The sequence below is a fragment of the Hydractinia symbiolongicarpus genome, chromosome 8, assembly GCF_029227915.1.
Source record: "Hydractinia symbiolongicarpus strain clone_291-10 chromosome 8, HSymV2.1, whole genome shotgun sequence".
NCBI classification, from domain to species: Eukaryota; Metazoa; Cnidaria; class Hydrozoa; order Anthoathecata; family Hydractiniidae; genus Hydractinia; species Hydractinia symbiolongicarpus.
The window spans coordinates 27,331,897-27,352,370 of NC_079882.1; the positions used below are offsets into that span (position 1 = coordinate 27,331,897).

The 20,474-nt window shown below is 32.2% G+C and overlaps 1 protein-coding gene across 5 annotated transcripts; it reads right to left on the bottom strand.

Moving 5' to 3' along the window:
- Positions 1-196: 196 nt before the first annotated feature.
- Positions 197-11,190, bottom strand: LOC130655184 (probable myosin light chain kinase DDB_G0292624). 5 transcript variants are annotated; one of them, XM_057457906.1, is made up of 10 exons: positions 10,701-11,190; positions 7,726-7,820; positions 3,610-3,746; positions 2,969-3,093; positions 2,548-2,763; positions 2,104-2,212; positions 1,897-2,030; positions 1,529-1,660; positions 968-1,116; positions 197-846 (listed from the first exon to the last, which is right to left on the bottom strand). In XM_057457906.1, exons 2-10 carry the CDS (start codon positions 7,728-7,730, stop codon positions 582-584), a joined length of 1,272 nt encoding a protein of 423 aa, XP_057313889.1. In that variant the 5' UTR covers positions 7,731-7,820; positions 10,701-11,190; the 3' UTR covers positions 197-581. The 5 variants fall into 5 exon arrangements, with proteins under 5 accessions (XP_057313889.1, XP_057313888.1, XP_057313891.1 ...); XM_057457905.1 differs by having other exon boundaries at positions 7,726-7,823; XM_057457908.1 differs by lacking the exon at positions 7,726-7,820 and having other exon boundaries at positions 10,701-11,189.
- Positions 11,191-20,474: the final 9,284 nt, after the last annotated feature.

Genomic DNA, 20,474 nt, shown 5'->3' on the forward strand with positions numbered 1-20,474 from the left:
TATTTTTATTTTTTCTAGAAAGATTTCTTCGGACAAAGAAGCTGACTTAGCTAAATTTTATAAACTTCAAATTACTGGTCTGTTATCAGCTTGGAGTAAAGAAAGAGATTTTCTTATCCCAAGGTATTACAGCCACTCTAAAAAGTGTGTAGTAGCTTTAACAAGTTGAATGTGTTTTTTTATTAAAAGTAAGAACACCATTATCCGAGTTTAGTTTCAAATATACAAAAAATATATAAAATACATTAAATACATAAATATTTACAAACGCCATATATTTACATATCGAACTATATAATTGTTCCTCTTAAAAATAAACAAACACACTAAAAAACCAATTACTTTGTTAGGCGGTGTATTCCGGATTACATTCATTACAGATTAAAAACAGAAACGAGCAATCGATTGAAGCTTTAAGTTAATTAGGAAAAAATAGCTATGAAGAGCCAATTAGATAAAAAGGTATACCAAGCCGATTAGGAAATTGTTATTCTTGTAAATACATCTGTCTTTTCTTTTTTTTTTTAATATTGGAAAACTTGATTAGAATTTTTTTTTAATTCATAATTTGCTTTCTTCATTTACCAATGACAATTCATTTTTGTATTGGATTTGATTTCATCAAGCATAACTTTTATATGTTTGTTGTTGTTTTTGTTGTTATTGTTGTTGTTGTTGTTGTTGTTGTTGTTTCCATCGCTGTTAATACTGTTTTTGTTATTGCTATTTGTCCTGCATTCTTTGTTATTATTTACATCAAACTGAAGTGGTTGTGATATCATGGAAGCAGCAGGAACAAATGCTTTTCTTTCAGTATAAGTCAACTTATATGTTCGATGATTTTTTCTACAAAAATGGGAACAAAATGAAGGAAAATAAAAAACAAATAAACAAAAACAAACAAGTACGAAATTCAATATATTAAAACAAATGTAAAAGGCTTGTCTCATTTATTACACTCACTTACTTCTTTCTTTTTTCAGCAAGATGATTTAGGAATACGATAAGGCGCGTATGACCAGTCCATTCTGTTGACTCATCGCGAAGAGTGTTTTGAAACCACTTGGAAGAGAGCAGCTCTCTTGTACTTGGACGTTGAAGAGTATCTTTGCAAAGCTAAAAAATAATTTTTTTTATTTTATTTTTTGTTTGTTTATGATAGCTCGACCGTTAATAACACCTAGTGTTAGGTGCAGATACGGTAGAGTGATAGAACATTTATTTTTTAATAAATAAAAATTCTTCTTTCCTTTCCAGACGTAAAAAAATAAGCATTAAAAACATGATTGGGTCTACAAACACTTTTAATGTTGTTGCAATGATATATAACGGAAGGAGATTTGTCATTAGTGAGATTTAGCGTAATTATTCTACATTATGAACTGATAAACCCGTCTTTAAATATATGTCTAATTTGACAGATATGTATTAGTTCTTCTTAATAATGGCAATTCATTACCTGACAAAACAAAACACTGCTTAAAGTAATTAAATACACACAAAATATGCTGCGAAAACTTTTGCTTACTATTTTGCCAATCATATTTTTTCCTTCATATGTCACGTGGTTCCAAAGATCATCTGGAGTAACAAAATTTGCCTCGCTGATATTCTGAAGCAGATGATTGTAATTGTCATTCCAGAAAGGAGGGTATCCAGCCTAAAAGACGTAATTTAACTTAATTAGAACTTTCCACGGCCTTACTTTAATGATGTCATATACCACCAGAGATAGATTGCGTTATTGTAATGCTACAGTAGACCGTGGATAGCAAAAACCTTACAATACTAACCTCATTACCAGAGTTCTTATCAAGCCTTTTCAGCTCGATGAAAGGAGCGAAAAAGAAACATATGCTATGAGTAGCAATGAAGAAAATACAAAAGAGCACATACAAGGAGTGTATACATAATAACGCCCGCCGCCCACACGTCTGTACCAAACGAAATGGTGGGCGTATCTTGAAGACATTCGGGTGCCATATATGATGGATTCCCTAACGGATCAGCCCGCAAGCAGGTTGAATGTTCTAAATCAAACAGCAAAATATAAATGGCAAATAAGAATTTAACATAACAAAATTACACATTATTTTTTTTTACCTGGAATATTTCTTGCCAAGTTGAAGTCAATTAGTTTTAATAACGGGGACGCGTGCTGTTTTGATGCGCTCGGTACATCAGCCCACATAATATTTTCTGGACACAAGTCCTACAAAAGATACATGAATAGCATAATAAATGATTTTTAAAAAAGAGGTTGAGTAACTAAGAGTGCTTATTTGCGAACCGAACGACGTACGTATATCTCACATCGATATTTCGCATATCCTTATTATAGAAATATCAAAACTTGACCAGATTGGTTATTATTTTTATTTCTCTTATTGACATATTGTAAAAGTCCATCCTGATATTATTATAAAGCATATTCTAAAGAAAAAAAAGCATGTAATGCAAATCACTTTGTGGATGATCCGAAATAAAGCTTCCAATTTGAACCCAGAGAGTATAGCTGTTATTATAAAGTACTAATGATATACGCACCCGGTGTACAATTCTCTTCTCATGACAAAACTCCAAAACGGACAGAAGTTGTTTCATGACAATTTTGACGTCATTTTCACAAAAGTGAGGCCATGAGATGATACCATCTAAGAACATCGGTCCATCGATATACTCCAGGATAAGAATAGTACGTTCATTATCCCTCAGCGCGCCATGCAAACGTACTACGCTCCAATGGCTAAGCCGCTGTAAAACCTACAAAAAGATTACATTTCCGTTCAAAAGATTGTATAATTATTAACAGTTAATTTCTGGAAATGGCTCCAGAAGCAATTATGATGTCGGTACAAATAATATTTCCGACAAATGTTACAAACGATGATTCCGTGACGTTACAAGAAATGTCCGACAAAGGTCAACAGCTAATGAACACGACGTCATCTGTTATAAACATACCAACCTCGATTTCATTTTCTGTTTCCCATTTCAATTTATTGTCGCCATTAAATTCCACTATCTTGGCTGCATACTTTTTCCGAGAGAAATTCCTTCGACACGCGTAGACATTGGAAAAAGCTCCTTTACCTAAAAAAAGAAAAATAATTATATAATCATCATCAGAATGATCATTGCTAGAATGGAAAACTATGTGAAGTTATGCAGTATATCTTTTAACTAATATATTACCGACACAATGAACTTCCGAAAAAGCAGTTGGAAGTTTATGTTTTGTTAAGCAAACCATTTCTCAGCAAGACTTGACACGCGCACTTTATAAAACTAAAACCCATTCTGAGGAGACGTGCTGTGTTTTTATATAAAAAACGATTGAAGTAATTAAGGCAGACATTATTTATGAGTGACAGTTACTGCGGAAATAAATTACTTCACAACTTAAAGATACGGAATACACAGTTTAAATTCATCTCAGCGAGAGGTCATTTCTCTGTCCGAGAATGCACGTGTAAGGACCAAAGACGGAAAAAAAATAATTTCTTTGAAAAGCAGTAACTTTCCTTTCAGTAGAAAACCGAAAAAAAATTGAATGCAAATGATTTTTCTATTTCACATTATGCGGAGTAAATATTTTAATAAGCTTACCAATGAACTTTTCCAAGTAAAACCCCCTTAACTTCAACTTTTTCTGTGACAAAGAAACGTCCGGTTGCATCTGCGTCAACTTTATGAAGTTCCTGCGAGTTATTGCAGTATCTGATGTCCCATCAAATAAATTTTTTCTAGAAATCAGAAAAAAAGAACAATGTTATGTGTCATAATTTTATCAATTGATCTTTTTCTCCATTGATTAATATTGAATGGTATATGAAACGAATAAAATATTAATAAAGCTGTTATCATTTCGCAGCTTCGTATTTTACACGTTCCAGCTTCCTTTTAGTTACACTGTGACCACATCTTATTGCTATACCCCAAGAAACAAAAATGCACAGTCTCGTTCACAGAGACTGGGATTACGCCTTTCTATCACTTTGGTTCGCGGTTAGAAAAAAAAGTTTTAACAACCTCTACAACTTTTTTAAATGAACTGAACAAAATAAAATTGACGCACTGCGCATATATTTATACGTACCACAAGGTATATCGAAATTGCAACAGCGCATTATCGCCATGCAATATCAGCCTTATAAAGCGTTGCTCTAACCGCAATTTAACCTTACCTCGCCGCACAAGTTCGAATGTGATAACGTTATGCTTCCGGAAAAATTATATTGACGTCCGGCACGTCCGTCATGTCGGTGAAAGAAAGGTTATGGTTTAACATAGAGTGAAATTTATATAATGACATTGTTATCATGCGGCTCTGCTACTATCAACAACACTAAAACAGGAGAATTTATTTGAAGATATCTCTACCACAAACAAAAAATCGATGACGTCACACCTACCTTTTCAGCATTTTACTTAAGACTGACGACAATTTTATTTATGCTACGTATTTCAATGCACTGTTCTTAAGTTATTATGTGCCCTGATGGCAAACCTTTCGATAATACAATGCATCCAAATAAGACAAGGTTATACCATGTTTGGCAAATAACAAAAAGTTATGACAAAAAAAACAACAAAAGAATAATAACAAAAATGCAATGCTACTTCAGCTAATGCTGACATTGCAATTTTTTGTTCTAGCTATATAGCATTACAATTAGTACTCAGACTACTCACCTAAACCACGCATGTGTCTATAAATGTAGACTTTAAAATGTAAAACAATGAGTAAACTGTTCGCTATCCTTTCCATGGTTTAAAAACAACAATTCTTTGAACATATCGCCTATTAGCAACTAGTTGATTTGTGTTAGAAACCAAAATTATGTTTTATGTTTATCCAATATTCGAAAGTTCGCTTCGGTCTTCTTTGTGTATCAAGCGTTATTGTAGTGGGCTTAACCCGCTTATATTGGCAGAAAAAAATGCAATAAATATTTTACAGGCTTAAATCGATTGATTTTTACTCAGTCGTTTAACAGTCGTTCAAAAATCTTTTTTTGTTGATAACTGATATTATTTTTAAGTTAAAGTTAAAACAAAAAAATAATGTTTTTATATTGTATTTGGTGAGTTGGTACGTCTAATTAGATCACGTGACTGATTGTTAATTTCAATGTAGGACAGCCCTCCTGCAGTCAATTTTTAACACCAGATAAAGTGGAATTTATTCGTCCAAGAAACATTGAGATTGTGTTGTGATTACTTCGTACTTGTTTGATGTCGTAATTTTCGGTGTAGATTGAAGAGATTTAAGTTAACTGCTCTCATATAAAGTAAGTTACATCAAGCTTGTTAAGGATCCTCTCTTATTTCAAATCCACATAAAAGGATTTGTGTTCAATAAAATTGAAACAGTTGAGTAAGTCGGATTTGACCACGCTTGCTTCTTGTGAAAACGAAGAACAAATCCTCAGATCGAGGTTCACCACAAAAAATTATCCTTAAGAGGAAATATCGCGTGTGGAACAAAATATATGAAAACAAAAATGTACTGATAGTGGTCAGTTTGCGTCAATAGTTAAACCTAATAAGATTAATTAACTTTGTAGGGGGCACAAATTAGACGAACTTAATTTGTTACCCAGCGACCTTTATGTGAAAACAACAAAAGAACAATTTGATTAGCTTTGCATGTACAAGTGAAATATTTCAAACTAATGTAAATTAAACCACTAAAAAACACACTGAAATACACTTATATTTTGAACAAGAATAAAATATTTAGTAGTTTTCTAAACATTGAAAATTATTGTTCTTGGGTGCACCTCAAGTGTCGATAAAATGTGATAAAAAATTATTAATAACAGGAGTATTATGTCTGTTGGTGCGAAAGTAAATCGTCGTGCTACAGAAACACGAAATGCGATATATTAAGAATGACTAGTCTTTTATATTAATACCCGTCTGTCTGTGCGCAAAAAAAATTCGTTTACGGACACGAAATAGCAAATGCGATATATTTCTATCAACTTGTCTGTGGTGGATTTTTTCACCGGCTAACAACCCCTTGGTATAAATCTTTGACTTAGACCAAGTTAGGTAACTAGCTATCTAGATGTATTCTATCAAGATTTGTTTCAATATTAGCTAGCCATTAGCCCGTAGAAAATTCCATGGGAGAGCCGCCGTACATATTTCCTGCATCTTTATTTCGTGCATTCTTGCTTGTGTGTTAAAGCAATAAAATGTACTTGGATGAGAGTTTTTACTGTTATTATAGGTGCGATTATAATGTGGTTCTCGAAGTAGTGACTTGTTCTCTTTTCTTTCTAGTTATAACACACTTTTAATGTCACTGATATGTGCATATTTTGCCGATCACAGTTTATTTTACTGTAAAAAGCGCTAAGTTGAATATTAAACCGGAGTTTTTTTATTTTTATAAATTAGCAGTTTCATGATACAAGAAGTATAGTCTATATTGGTCTGTTTTTACATTTTATGTTATTTTTTACAAGCCTTCAAATATTTCAATTTAAAGCCTCAAAATGTTCCTAAAATGTTCTTAACGTTCTTCTTATTTTGTCATTTATGTTAAAGGATTATTTCTTGCTGTAGATAAAGCCTTGAACGTTCTTAACATGTCCCGATGACTTGAAGCCATGTGTTCTTATATACTTTGTTCTTATATAAAAGATGTTAAACCTTTCCCTTTTAAAGAAAGAATATTAAGAACAAGTTAAGAACATTCTAAGCTTCACATAGCCTGTGTTTACAAATATTAATAAAAAATATAAAAGAATCAAAAAAACTTTTCATTCCAGGAATTTACTAAGAAAATTTTAGGCCTTCGGACGCGAAGTAATCCATCTCACAAAACTTTTGCATAATGAATCCATGTTTTTATACTTAAAACAATTATAAGGTCTGCAATTACGAATGCGTCAAGTTTGATCAAAATGAGGATGGCGTGAGAGTTGAATGACGAGAGAGCTTTTGACTTTGACACGTGTATGAAACCACAGAAAATAAAAAAGATAGTAAAGTTACATTCTCGTTAATTTCTATCCAAACATCATTTGTTGTTTTTTCTTTTTTCAATCTTTATTTATATCGAGCCTGACCCTGCTTACAAGTTAATTTTCATTAGAAAAAATAAAACGGTTGAAAGATACTGTCAGTTTTGTCCTGAGTGGACACCCTATTTGCGACACCCAACTAGATCGGACAGTTTTCCTAGAACTTATCAATTCACGGCCTAAACTAGATTGGAAAACTTTAAAATAGCAGACACCTGCTGCAGAAGGCTGATATTTAGAACAGACACCTGTTGCACGGCTCACAAACACTGTGGTAATCATGTACTTTGAATTCTACGAAATGAAAGCCATGGAGAAAAAGAACAATTTATTATAAGTAATTGTAATTTTTAGTCAATTTTGTGTCCATTATGCTTGGTAAAAAGATTTTTGAACATTCTCTAGCATCTGAGCTGACATCTGTCTCAAACCTACACTTTTTATTTGTTCTTCAACTTTCTGCTATGCAGAGAGGCTTGACTGTACTATTCAAACTTGGATTCTACTAACCAAAAAATCAGTTTGAACATCTCAACGAGAGCTGCAGGTTATATGTTTAAAATAAATATCTGTTTAAAGAAATGTGCATTTAAAATTAATAAAACTTCACGAATTTGAAATGTTATCTTGTTTTTACTTTTCTCATAAATCTTCATTTTATGGAAGAACGAACGAATAAACTTACTGCATTATGCGTGAATAAATTCGCTGCAATCTTCATATAACCAGATGGCCAGATGACAGAGTTTCGCGTGCACAGCTAACTGCCTTTACAAATCACTACTAGATAAAAAAGATTGTATTTATTCTATGTATTATATATAACGTTACATCATATCACAAGCTATTGAGTTAATTTTTGAAAAGAGATATGATGCTACTACATGTTAACCTACAAAAGAATCAAGCAATTTGACCTGTCAGCTTAAAGTGACCAAAAGCGAAACCATTTTGAACACACAAACAGAATGCTACTATTATTACAAAAACTAGCTAAGTTACTTGAATGTAACGTTTAGCGCTTAAGTTCAGGTGAACGGTCTCGCATAAATGGCTAAAGCGCTTAATTCATGTATTCTTTAGTTAGCACATCTAGTGAATTTAAAGGATTCATTTAATAAGACTTTCCCTCAACAGCGGCTAAAATAAAACCCACATGATTCACACATCATAACACCATCCTGACAAAAACAGTCACCAGACATTTTCTGTTGTGAAAGTTGAAATGCAGAAACGGCTTTTTACCCCTCCGTAAAAGTATTGCAGAATTCCAAGACATGCGCACAGTACCTGTCGTATTAAATAAACTTTAAACTTTCACCTGGGTTTATAATATAGGCCAAGGCGTAGCTACCTAACTACATGTCCACTTAAGAAAAAAGAGAATTAACCGGCTAGATGGCTATGCTGTTCCTCACCATGTACATTTGTGTCACAATCTTAAAATTTACTAGTTAGTTTAGCCTTTATACATGTTACAAAAATTGTGATGCGATTTTTACTCAAAAGACATAAAACTCAACTTAAAAAAGAAGACAGAAAGTAAAATATTTAGGAATAAATGTAAGAACTCCAAAGCTCAACTGCATTGCACAAAATGAAATCATCTTTGTTATTTTACAGAAGTGCCTGCAGACACGCCCCTCGGACTGCAACCACGTCATCCGAAAATGGTTTAGCAGGACTGTTGATTAAATAAAAATATTATATCGCAGCCTCCCAATAGCTGAACTGATCCCTGCGCGATTTTGTATTTTGATTTCAAAAATGCACAAAGGTTTGCGTAAAAAATGAGTGACTACGGATCATGTTAGAAAAACTCTCGTTTTCCTGAATTTTTCCGATCATTATGGATTTCGCTGCAGGGACACACACAAAAAAGGTGGTATGACTATAACAGTGTATATTTCTTTTTCAGTTGGATTTCGAAAGAATCATGCCAATTCACGTGATGGTAAAAAAAGTTTAAAAAATAAAGAATAGTAATGATAATAATAATATCAAACAAGCCGGGATACCTGTGTTATCCGGCGTTTAACACCCGATGAAACGATTAATAAGAACCGTAAACTTTTCCACATATTCAGGTGAAGCTTTTTAGTACAGGTGTTGAGTAGGTCGTAAATCAAGTGAAGCGCACACAACATTATAGTATATCAAGTGTAATATATTTTTTCAAAAAATAACTTTTCTATAACTTTAGCTGACATAAAAAGTTTACAACCCAACAATTACAAAAATGTTATGAATGTTACTCTGGACTGAGCGCTTAGTAAAGGTAAAAGATGTCGCACATCCATATAGGTGTAATACCCTTTTACAAAAAACGTTATCGCAACTTTGGTTAAATAGAAACACCGGAAACAGCCAGGCCATCGTTAACACTGGGCTGAGTACAGGATAACCATGTTGCATATCTGTAGGCGTAATACCCTTTTCCAAAAAACTTTATTGCAACTTCGGCTTAAATGAAAAGCACAAGAAACTGCCTGTTGTTATCCTGTCCTTAAAACAATCATTCAGCAATTATATTTTGTAGAATAACTTTTCATGACAGTAATAAAAGGATTTAGCATAAGAATTATTATGACTATTATGACTATTTCACTTTTTTAGTCAGATGTATATAAGCCGCTAGCTAGGTAGCCACAACCCAAACATAAAAATAAATAATTTTTGCTAGAATAAAGAGCTCATATATATCAAAATGAATAAAAAAATTCATAAGAATAGCAATAACTAAGCTATCTCGGAATCTACTTTTGTAACCAAACTCTTAAAATTCGGTTGTTTGGATAGAAAGCATAACAATATTTTTATCTTATAATCCCAAATATATAAAAAAGCACAATTCAAAGGTTTTAAAAATTTTGGTTTCAAAAACGACCTACAAACCTTCAAAATGGCAACCATTACATAAGATCATCCACCAAGCACGCAGTCATCCGTAGAACTTTGTTGCACTCCACAACAGAACGTGTCACAAAGCGTACGATTTTTCTAATTTAACGATTCTTGTTTTTCGTTTTTGATAACGTTTTTTTATGTTTGAAATAATGTTAACCATACATATTCTTTTTAATTATTGAATGAAAAACAAATGGAATACTAAGATATATAAAAAATGGAATAAATCATGCCTCGTTTTTCGATGATTTCGCAGCAAGATTAAGAAAGCCCCTTTTTTGCGTGACAGACAGACGTATTCTGATATTATAACAAAGACTAGTCGTCAGCCCGTGAAAAAATCTAGGGGATCCTTTATATATCGCATTTCGTGTTTCCGTAACAGACAGGCAAACAGGCAGACGATTTTTGTGTTCAAAAGACTTGTTTTTACCAATTCACTGTGAGCCTAGTATGATTGTTCCATCCTCGAAGGACAGTTTTTTTCAACTGAAAAAAAAAATGTTTTTATGCAAATTGATTAAACCTGGTTATTTACGAAAGTTTATATATCGGCTTTCCTTTCTTCTTGAGTCATTCCAGATATAAAAACAAAATGAGGAAAAACATAAATTATGTGTGTATATTCCCTCATCCCTAACTTAAATAAATATTTTATATTAGTGTCTTAAAATCTGACCTTCAGTTTTCAGCAAAATTCTTGAAATTTCAGCTACAAAGATCCAATAATCGAAATATAAAGTCAAAGTATACCTGTTTTCAAACCATATATTTGATGTATTCTCTCACACTGTATTGCATATCTTAACAAATGCCTCAATTGCAAATATCTTGATCTTTTCAAATTTGAGCATTTAAAATAATAATCGTTTAAAACCTTCGGGAGACCTAGCTTGCTTAATGTTTTATTTCTCACATTTAAGACAGTTTACCGCAAATGTTTATCTTATCAAGTCTTAAAAACGAATTTTGAAAGAGGTAAGATAATATATGACATTTGTTCTATATAACACTAATTCACACCCTATAGAGTGTAGCTGATATGTTTTACTTGACAATATCGATTTACTGACATGTGTGACGTCATTAAATATAATATTTGATAGATTTTAAATAAGTTAATTCACCTCAAGAACGCTTCTGTTGACACTTTCAAGTTGTCCTGCTACATTTGTCCCACCTCTAATATTTATTTGAATGCAGTCAAATATAGTTACAATTAAGAAATGTTAAACAGTTTTTTCACAAAACAATTTGTGAGAAACTCAACAATTTGGACGAAATTATTATCAACCCAATGGACTATAAAATTAGCTGATAATGTGATACGTTTTCAAAAGAAAGATAAAGGAAATATTGCGCAATTGCCAAATACTATGAATTCATATACTAGTCGACAGTGCAACGGAACTGTGAGAAAGTTTTGAAATCTACTTGTACGAGTGAAACAATGCACGTTAGGAAACACGGAAAGAGAAATGTTGTTGTTTTCATTGAAAAGGGCTTGAAACACTAGTGAGAATATGAAAAAGTTATACCACACATGTGCAAAAATTGCTCATCAAACTGATACATTCTCAGTTCAGGCTCGGCGTTGCCTCAAATTCCTTAACACAGCATTTTTCAATATTTACAAACAAAATCTCATTTTTTAGCTTTTATGTTGTCCTGCAACGTAAAACCTAACAATATTTTTCTTCTCAGGTTTTTTTGCCATTTAAGTTTTCTTAAATTGTCCATGTCGGTGAAGTAAAAGAATATTTTATAAACTTTTCAGAGGATTTTATAATAAAAGTTATCTGCAGAAGATAATTACATGAACATTTTTTTAATTGTTGTGTAGCTTCTCTGCTTTAGCTAGCTACACTAACTGCAGTCGGGATAGTAACATCAGCTCCATGTTCTTGCATACAAAAGACATGATGCTTTCGTACAGTTAATTTAGTCAAAAAGTAATTAATTCCGGATGGTCGTAGATAAAAACACGTAACCGGCGCTGCATTGAATTTCTGAAAACGTCAAAGCACTAGTAGCAGATCGGAGGATGTACTGTCTTTTAGTTATGTTATCCGAAATATCAAACTTCTTTATACTGCAATGGTTAATTTACATTTGCAATTTGTCTTTCATTAGTAGCTAGGTGATAAAATGAAGCACTGTAAGATTCTTAGCAGATAACTCCAATAAAATACTGTTTTTTTGCCATGATTTGTGTTACTTGTAGAACACACTTACTAACAGAGAACGCATATCAAGATATTTTAAAAGAACAAATTTGAAAACCTTTATTTCTTAATGCAACAATATGCAGTCAACCTTTCTATAGAAGACACCTGTAAGACGAACGAAAGGTACTCGCCACTCAGAATAGTTTTTGGAATATTTTCTTGCGGCGTAGTAAATATTGTCTAAAGAAAGGCGAAGAGCCAAGTGATTGTCGAATTTGAAAACATTTTTTTTTTCTGCATAGAAGTTTACTATATGTCAGATATATGCGACTCTGGGTTGCAAAACACACAAAGCGAAACAGTGGTTGTGACTTTTATTTACTCAAACAATTGAACGGGGGTTTATATCACAAAGTACGTATTATATAATAAAGAGTTTGATTAAACCAGGTAAGCGAAACCAGGTAAGCTATTGAAAAATGTACTTCATAAACTACCAAACAGCTTGCTGAATCTAACTCTTACGCATCGATCTGTTAATAGGTATAGTAATAATAATAATAATAATACTTTTTTCCAAATGATGATGCAAAATTATTTCACCCCGTTAATTTTTCATGTTAGTTATTGAGGAGGCATGTACTTGTTTGTTGCTAAGTAGCTATCGAGTGCTTCATTATCGCGATTAAAGCAAAAAAATGTTTTGTCGTATGAGCCTAAATGCACAACATAACACAATATTGTTACCACTTTTTGCCAAATAAAAGCCGGCCAAGTCCCTGCTTAAATAGGAACAACACATGTTAGATATTTTTTGTCCAACTCTATATCAAATATAAAGGCAAATATTATTAGAAAATTACAAATCGAACTACATGATGTATGTTTTAAAAAAAAATTATGATATTACAATAACATAGTCAGGAAATAAAAAGTAGTAGAAATACTTATAATCAATTCTAGGAAATATAAGAAACACCGAATCTAAACTTGACTACTTCAGAAATGCCAAATCAGTTAAGCTCTTTGAAAAAACAACAGCGAACATTAAGAACGACTTTCCCTTAAATATTTAAATAGAATGTTTAGGACAAAATTCAGCTTAAATGCGTTAAAACGTAACTGTGCGATAACCCTGCTCAGTTTTTCAAATGCAATTTATGAAAAAAAATAAATATTTTACTTACCTTCCTATGCATTTTGATGCAAAGATCTACGATGAACCCTAACTTTACATTTAAAAGGTTTTGTGCTACAATACTGGCGCTTCCTTTACCTTGACGCTTTGAACAAGATTTTATATTCCTAAAAATCTGCTTAAAAAAAAAACAAAAACCGCGAAAGCAAATAATCTACATAATATTATGGATGATAAGAACAGCAACAGTCATCACGAGAACCAAATCGTAATAATATTTTTCTGCTCCATTGAATAATGTCCTGTTACATCTTGTTGTAGTATTATCTGCCATGGAAGGAATTACCTCTGCACCTTTTGTTTTGACGTTTGATGGAGTTGTCAGACCTAAAAAAATTAGGCAAGCAAGTTTAATATGTCTTGTAAATAATTTTTAATTGTCTTTTCTATTTCCTTTCATCACTTAAATTTCCTGCTAAAATCAGCACCTGGATAGCTGGCACTCCTAAGTAATTATTAATCACTTTAAGCATCTTTTCATATTTCAATGGAAATTTTTTTAGCAAAAAGTTATAGCGATTTTTATAATATTGTTCTCTTTTAACCACCGCAGCAAGTTTACCAACGTCCCTCCTATAGAATATGCTTAAGTGGGAGTCCCATCTTATGTTTTTTGCTCCTGGGTACATTGTCATTTTTACATATTTTGCTATTTATTTTCCAGGTTCAATAAAAGATCTCAAAGATCCTACAGCAATTAGTGTTTTCCCAAATTGATCTTAAGTCATAGAATGTTATTGCAGCTAATCCAAATAGTCCTAACAAAATTCAACCATGAATTGACCATAAAAATAAAGGAAAAATGGTGAGTTATTTTCCCACTTGAAATCGTTGGCGGTGAAAGCATGTTCCAACGAAATCCACCCTATCCATCTTGCATTATATCTGCAATTTTCCTTCTGTGGATCACTACAAGACTACTAGGTTTATCTGAATTCACTGGTACTGTAGATTATCTGGTTATATCAATCTTTAATTGTTCCAAAAAGAATTGTCTTACCTTTTACAATAAGAACCATATAAGATTCCACAGATGTTACGTTGCCTTGGATGGTATTCGTCGCCTTACATGTATAATTTCCACTTGAATCCATTGTAACTGTAATTTTTAGATTCTCATTATTGTTTGATAAATTGAATGGCAGTATGTTTTCTACTTTTTCATCATTATGATACCAAGTGATATTGGGTGTAGGTCTAAACATCAGTAAACAAGAACAACAACAACAATAACAACAACAACAACAACAACAGACAACAATAACAACAACAACAAAAGCACAAGATAGAAATACCTTCCAGTTGCTGAACAGACAAGTTTGATGATTTCGCCTTCTGCAACTTCTTTGGAACCAGATATGCCTTTCTTAAAACTTACAGGAAGGTCTGATAATCTCTCTATAAAATGGAATTAATTATGTAAAGAGAATAATTTGCGCTCTCTAAATACTTTCAGATATCCATCTTAACTGGTTAGGTACTAAAGATCTGTAGAATTTACCTTCTCTTGGAATAAATTTAAAAGCATTTGAAAAAGACCATCTGTTTTTCGCATACAACATACAATGGATGCCATTGTTAGCATTTATAGTTTTGATATTATTCTGTGTTAGATTGCCAATAAAAAGAGTTCCGTTTGGAAAAACCTGAACTCCAGCATTCAGCTGCGACAATGATGGTTTCGTATCATTATAAAATCCCCAATTATAATACTTGATATTCATGAATATTGTGTTCGGGCAGTCAATTTGAATTGCTTCACCGATATAACCATCAATGAAAATTGCCGCATCATTTTTTCTGTAAGGCGAAAAAAAAACACTGGCCACTAAAAGAAAATAAAAATATATAAGGAAATCAAAGAATAAATTGGTTGAAGGTTTACTTAGTAGTGAAATATTTTCATATCTGAAGAATTTGTATACAAATACAACAGGTTGCATTAAGAACAAAAGATTTCGGCGAAAAAGGCCATCAAAAATCAAGAAGACCAGAGCGAAATCCATTCGTTATAGCGGTTCCTAAAGTTTTAATTAAACTTTTTTAAAGAATATTTATGTTACGGAAAATATGATCAATTGGAAATTATGCATATTCACCGTGCGATATAAGGGTCAGGGTTAGGACTATTGTTATTTCACATAATCACCGGTTAGTATGTATAACTTTATCACAACCTCCGTAACATATATATTCTTCGTATTTCTCGAAATATTTTTCTGCTGAAATTCTAGAAAATCTGATAAGCTTCTCAAAAATGTGCCGAAATTTTAAATCCTTAATGTGTCTAAAACTCAATACTGTTTTTATTTACCATTGAAAACAATGTCATCGCTATACTCATGACCATATTCATTTGTAGCCTCACATTGGTATACACCTGCATCTGTCCAATCCAAGTCGTAAATAGTTAAATCGCCTTCTGTCAACTTTAAACGAGAGTTGACAGTGAAATTCATCGCTTTACCATCTTTATACCATTTGAACGTTGGAAGGGGAGTACTTCTTGCAGCACATTTAAATGTTACTTTTGAAAAGATCGGGAATAAATTTGGATAAACAAAGTCGGACTGTTTTGACGTCAGTTCACGAATAATGACCGATGTTAAAGCTAAATAGAAAGATAAGAATAATGCACAGTCATGTTTTTGTAAGTTGTAAGTCATCCAATGACGCAAGAAAAAAAATCGAAGCAAAAATGTTGAACATTTTCGGTCACAATCTTTTTCTTACCTGTTTATATTTATTTATTAGCCATAAACAGCATGACTTTTCTTACGGACAGGAAATCGAAATAGCTGAGGTGGGAAAATTTGTGCTGGGTCGCAAACACATTTTCTGCTATCAGAAAACTGGTCGCGGTTTTTGAATGGTTACTTCCATTGTTCTTTGCTCACGTAATTTTTATCAGGAATTCCTTTTTTCTTTAACGTTTTGAGCAAGAATGGTCTCACTCACCCAGAAAAGGCTGATTAATTCACTTTTTGCTTAAGAGGGTGGTATGTGGCCACACTGGATTTATACTGTCTGGTTGATTATAATCCCGGAGCAAATCTAGATATTATTTTGTGTTTATTTGTGGATTTAAATCAGGGATTTGCTCTCACACATTTCGTTTCCATGAGCAAAACTCGATTTTAATATCCTCAAAACTTATTTAATTAGGTTCATCGTTTTTGGATATCCTGTACCAGTGTTAATATATTGTTTTGGGGATAAGGGGCAACATTTAATTTATTTCGTAAATCTTATTCCGTAAAATGATTTATAATAATTCTCAAAATAAAAATTACAAAAGTAAATCATGAAGTAGGGTAAAACAAAGTAAAAATAATATTTTTTTATCGTCTTTACACATTTTAATTTTTTTTACGCGTGAAATAGTGCGTTTTCCTCCTTGGATTTTTTTTTTATATTTAATAAAAATACAACATCGTATAGAAAATTAATTTAACTCAAAAAATATTGTCAGAAAAATAATTATGTTGTCATTAGGAGATATTTCAGATATACTGAGTGTGTTTGAAAAAGGGGTTACTGTATCGTTAAGGTTCAAGCAACACTGCGCACTAGTTCCCGGTAATCTCGATATTTAAGACCACAAAGTTACTTTTGATACCCAATATTCTACAAATTCCAGACTTCTATAAGATCTAAAGCAGTGCTTAATTACTAGATAAGTGTTTTAGTCTAAAAAATGAAAAGAAGATTAAACCAACAAAAATTGTCAGTAGTTGAAAGTCTTACCGAAACACGTCAAAATAATGCAGAAAAAGAGGACAAGCAAGCAAGCAACCATTTTCACCCACAACCAACAAATCTTAAAAATGTTGAAAAAAAAGGTTTTAGTTAAACAATTTTTATTGTCAAATAAAAATTCATTAATAAAAGAATCATGTTTGACGTATCAATTGTATTTACACTAAGCACGTAAAAAAATATTTTTCAGTGGTGGCTTCCATTGACCTTGTTGTCCATAAATGCCAAACCGCTGAATCTCCTGTCGTCAAGACAGTCAAAAAATCATAAATTAATGAAATTCTTGCGATAATGCGTTTTTATAGATGCGCCGATGATTCAACCTATAATGACACGTATTATAAGTATTAAGTAATTTTTGCATACTGGATTCCTAATGGTAGAAGAAGTCTTATTTTTTTTATAAAAAAAGCGCCAACAGGAACTAATTCTTAAAACAGAAATGAAATGAAGAGGAAATGAAAAGCTTATTCAGAATTCTGAAATAAAATGTTTATTTTTCATCCTTTATTTCATGCGTATGATAATAACTGGCGCAGGTGTATTGAAGATTTATGAATAGTAATATGTAAACTAAACCGTTTAAAAAAATGAGAAGTTTTAAGAGTAGCTGATAATATATACAGTAGACAGCTTTTCTTGCAGAAAATAAATCCAAAATACGAAGTCGATTAAAAAATATTTAAAAATAACTTGGTAATAATTAAGCTAGTATATTCAAACCATAATTTAAACCATTAGTAAGTTTTTACTTTGTTTTTGCATAATAAACTAGTCTGCGGAGGTTCTACGGATCTTCAGATTTTCGCTTGTCGTCTAGTTCATTCTTCTTGTTTCACATTATAATTTTAAACCCTCCCCTCCCAATTTTTTTTGCAAAACTTCTAAAAAATACCGTTTTAGGGATTGAGTTTAGGTGACGTGTTAGGGATTGAGTTTAGGTGACGTGTTATCATTTTCAGCCAGCTTCAGGATAGTAAACATATTTAGTATGACGTCATGTCTGCTGTCAACGGTAAACAGGTGTGAAAAAAAATCCAACAAAAATTCTTTAAATATCAATTTTTACAGTCACAAAGTCTTATTTCAGCTTTTTCAAGCTTCTGTCAAGTAATTTTACACATTAATATGTGTATATATGATATATAAAATATACTTGAAACCTTCATTTTGGAGCGGATGACGTCATTCAAATTAATTTTATCCCGACTTTCTTCCGAAGTGCTAAGAAAAATTGATGTCAAGCTTCGTGGTAATCCTTTATCACTATGAGAGTAACACTCCAAATTCCCCAAATGCATGGTCCTAATGGTTAACATTTTCTAAGTCTAGAAATTAATTCTGTTGGCCATAGTTTGGAACAGTTGAGAACAATCTGGGCTACATAGAACTATATCCTAAAGCATCCAACATAATTTATAAGGATATTTCTTATATATCTTAGGATACAAAGTCCAAACTATATACCCTTAATTGCTTGTCCTTTAGTGATGAAATTTTTTAACCAGTTGTAGAATGTCTTAAAAAAATACGTTGCTTTAGTACTTTTATGAAGTAGCTAAAAAAACAAAAAAGATTTTAGCGTGTAGCTATTCTACAAAAATTCAGCACTCAATCATATACCCTAAAACAGTATACCTGGTTAGAGGTCAAGGGTAATTTATGAAACCCACTTGTGATAATAAGACTAAGGCGAATAAAAATATTCATATAATCTGCTACACAACTGTCATGATTTAGCAATGTGTAAAAAAGGGTGTCGTCTGTGACTTATGTCTATTTTAAACCGCTAGACGGGATACAATCTTGTTAGATGTGTTTAAGTCTCTTTTTTATTACAGAATACAACTTAAAAACGTTAAGGAAAACATGAAAGGAAAGCTTTACATGCGATCATTCAGCATACAAATTTCTTTCAATGAACAGGCTAGGAAATCATCACTTCCGCTTTCTTTCCTCAACTTCCTGTAGAATGATCACATTATACATTTTTAATAAAGAAGTAGCTAACATTTGGTTTAACATTACCATAAACCCCACCCTCATATCAGATGACAACTTTGACAAATAAGTTATTGGCATTCCCCCTTTGTCTAGTGGACAATATTTCTATCCTAGATTCACCTCCATAGTTTCTAATACCCAGCAAACAATGACGCTTGTTTATAGATATGACCCAGATCAGCTGTTCAGAGGAGGCAAAAAAATTTAAAATTATTTTTTGTTTGGGTTAAGTTATCCTGATGGTCTTTTAAATTTATATGTGGCTATATTTAAAATAAACGCCCGGGTTGTTTTTAAGTTATATGATTTTAGGGGAAAGGCGACTATTTAAGGGGGCGTTTAAGAAAAGGGGCGTTAATCAGTTCTTACTTTTTTCTTTTTCATGTTAATATAATGGAACAAATATTTTTCTCGTGATATCTATATCATTATCAATATTGTGGTAGTTAATTATAATACAAACTGATGCAGCTTTGTCAAAATTTTCTTCCAATATTTAAACATTTGATTTCAAAGAAAAGGCTTTTATCTTTCACACATGATCAATTCATCTTGAGTATCATTAACTGTTAAAGCTAAGCCGCAATATTTTATTGAATTGACCAATGGTTCTTCGGACTATTCATCTGAAAGAGCGTGTTTTAAAATCATCGGCATCCGTATATTTGTGTTTTTGTTGGTAAGACTAAAAAATCTTTCTAATAATTTGATTCTTTTTGAGCTTTTTTTCGAAATGCCTTCGCGATGAAAGGGGATTTATGGCGGAAATTATTGAAAAGGGCGTGCGTGTAATAAAGCGGGCGTTTAGTTAAAAGGGGCGTGTTCTGGAAGCATTGCGGTAACAACAGAACTTTGTTTTTTTTAACGCAGCAAGAATTGTGTATGTTTGAAGATCAGTGCGTTCACGTGTGCCACAGGTCATAATGCATCTCAAAGCAGTAAGGTGCGCGAAATATAAGTGAAAAATAACCCAACTTTAGGTATGAAATGCTCATATAACTTGCTAAAATACGTAAATGATCAGATGGAACCACGCCTTTGATAAATTATAAATTAAGCATACCCACTAAAACACATGGTGATCTGTGTAAGACAAGCACAATGAGAGGTCTAATCATGCCTATTGCTGATCTAGCATTCAATATAACGATCATAAAGCAAAGCGCCAGCTAAATGTTGTAAGAAGACAAAATAAACAACTACAGAAAAGAAGATGTAGAAGAAAAAAGGTAATTATTTAAATTTTTTGATTTCTTTGTTATTTGTAAGCTGTTGATTTTTTGTGAAATAGAAAGTAATTGTTTGAAACAATGTTGAGTTTATGATTTTACGAAGCACTGGTCAGCGGCAGAGAGTTGCAAGAATAATTAAAATCGTTAAAAAAACAATGATAGCTCT

Bases quoted from the DNA above. Each gene is read 5' to 3' on its own strand.
- LOC130655184 (XM_057457904.1), bottom strand. The intron at 1,661-1,896 runs GTATGTGCTCTT...TACGTCTTTTAG, and splicing joins TTATTATGTATACACTCCTT to GCTGGATACCCTCCTTTCTG. The intron at 1,117-1,528 runs GTAAGCAAAAGT...ATTATTTTTTAG, and splicing joins AAAATATGATTGGCAAAATA to CTTTGCAAAGATACTCTTCA.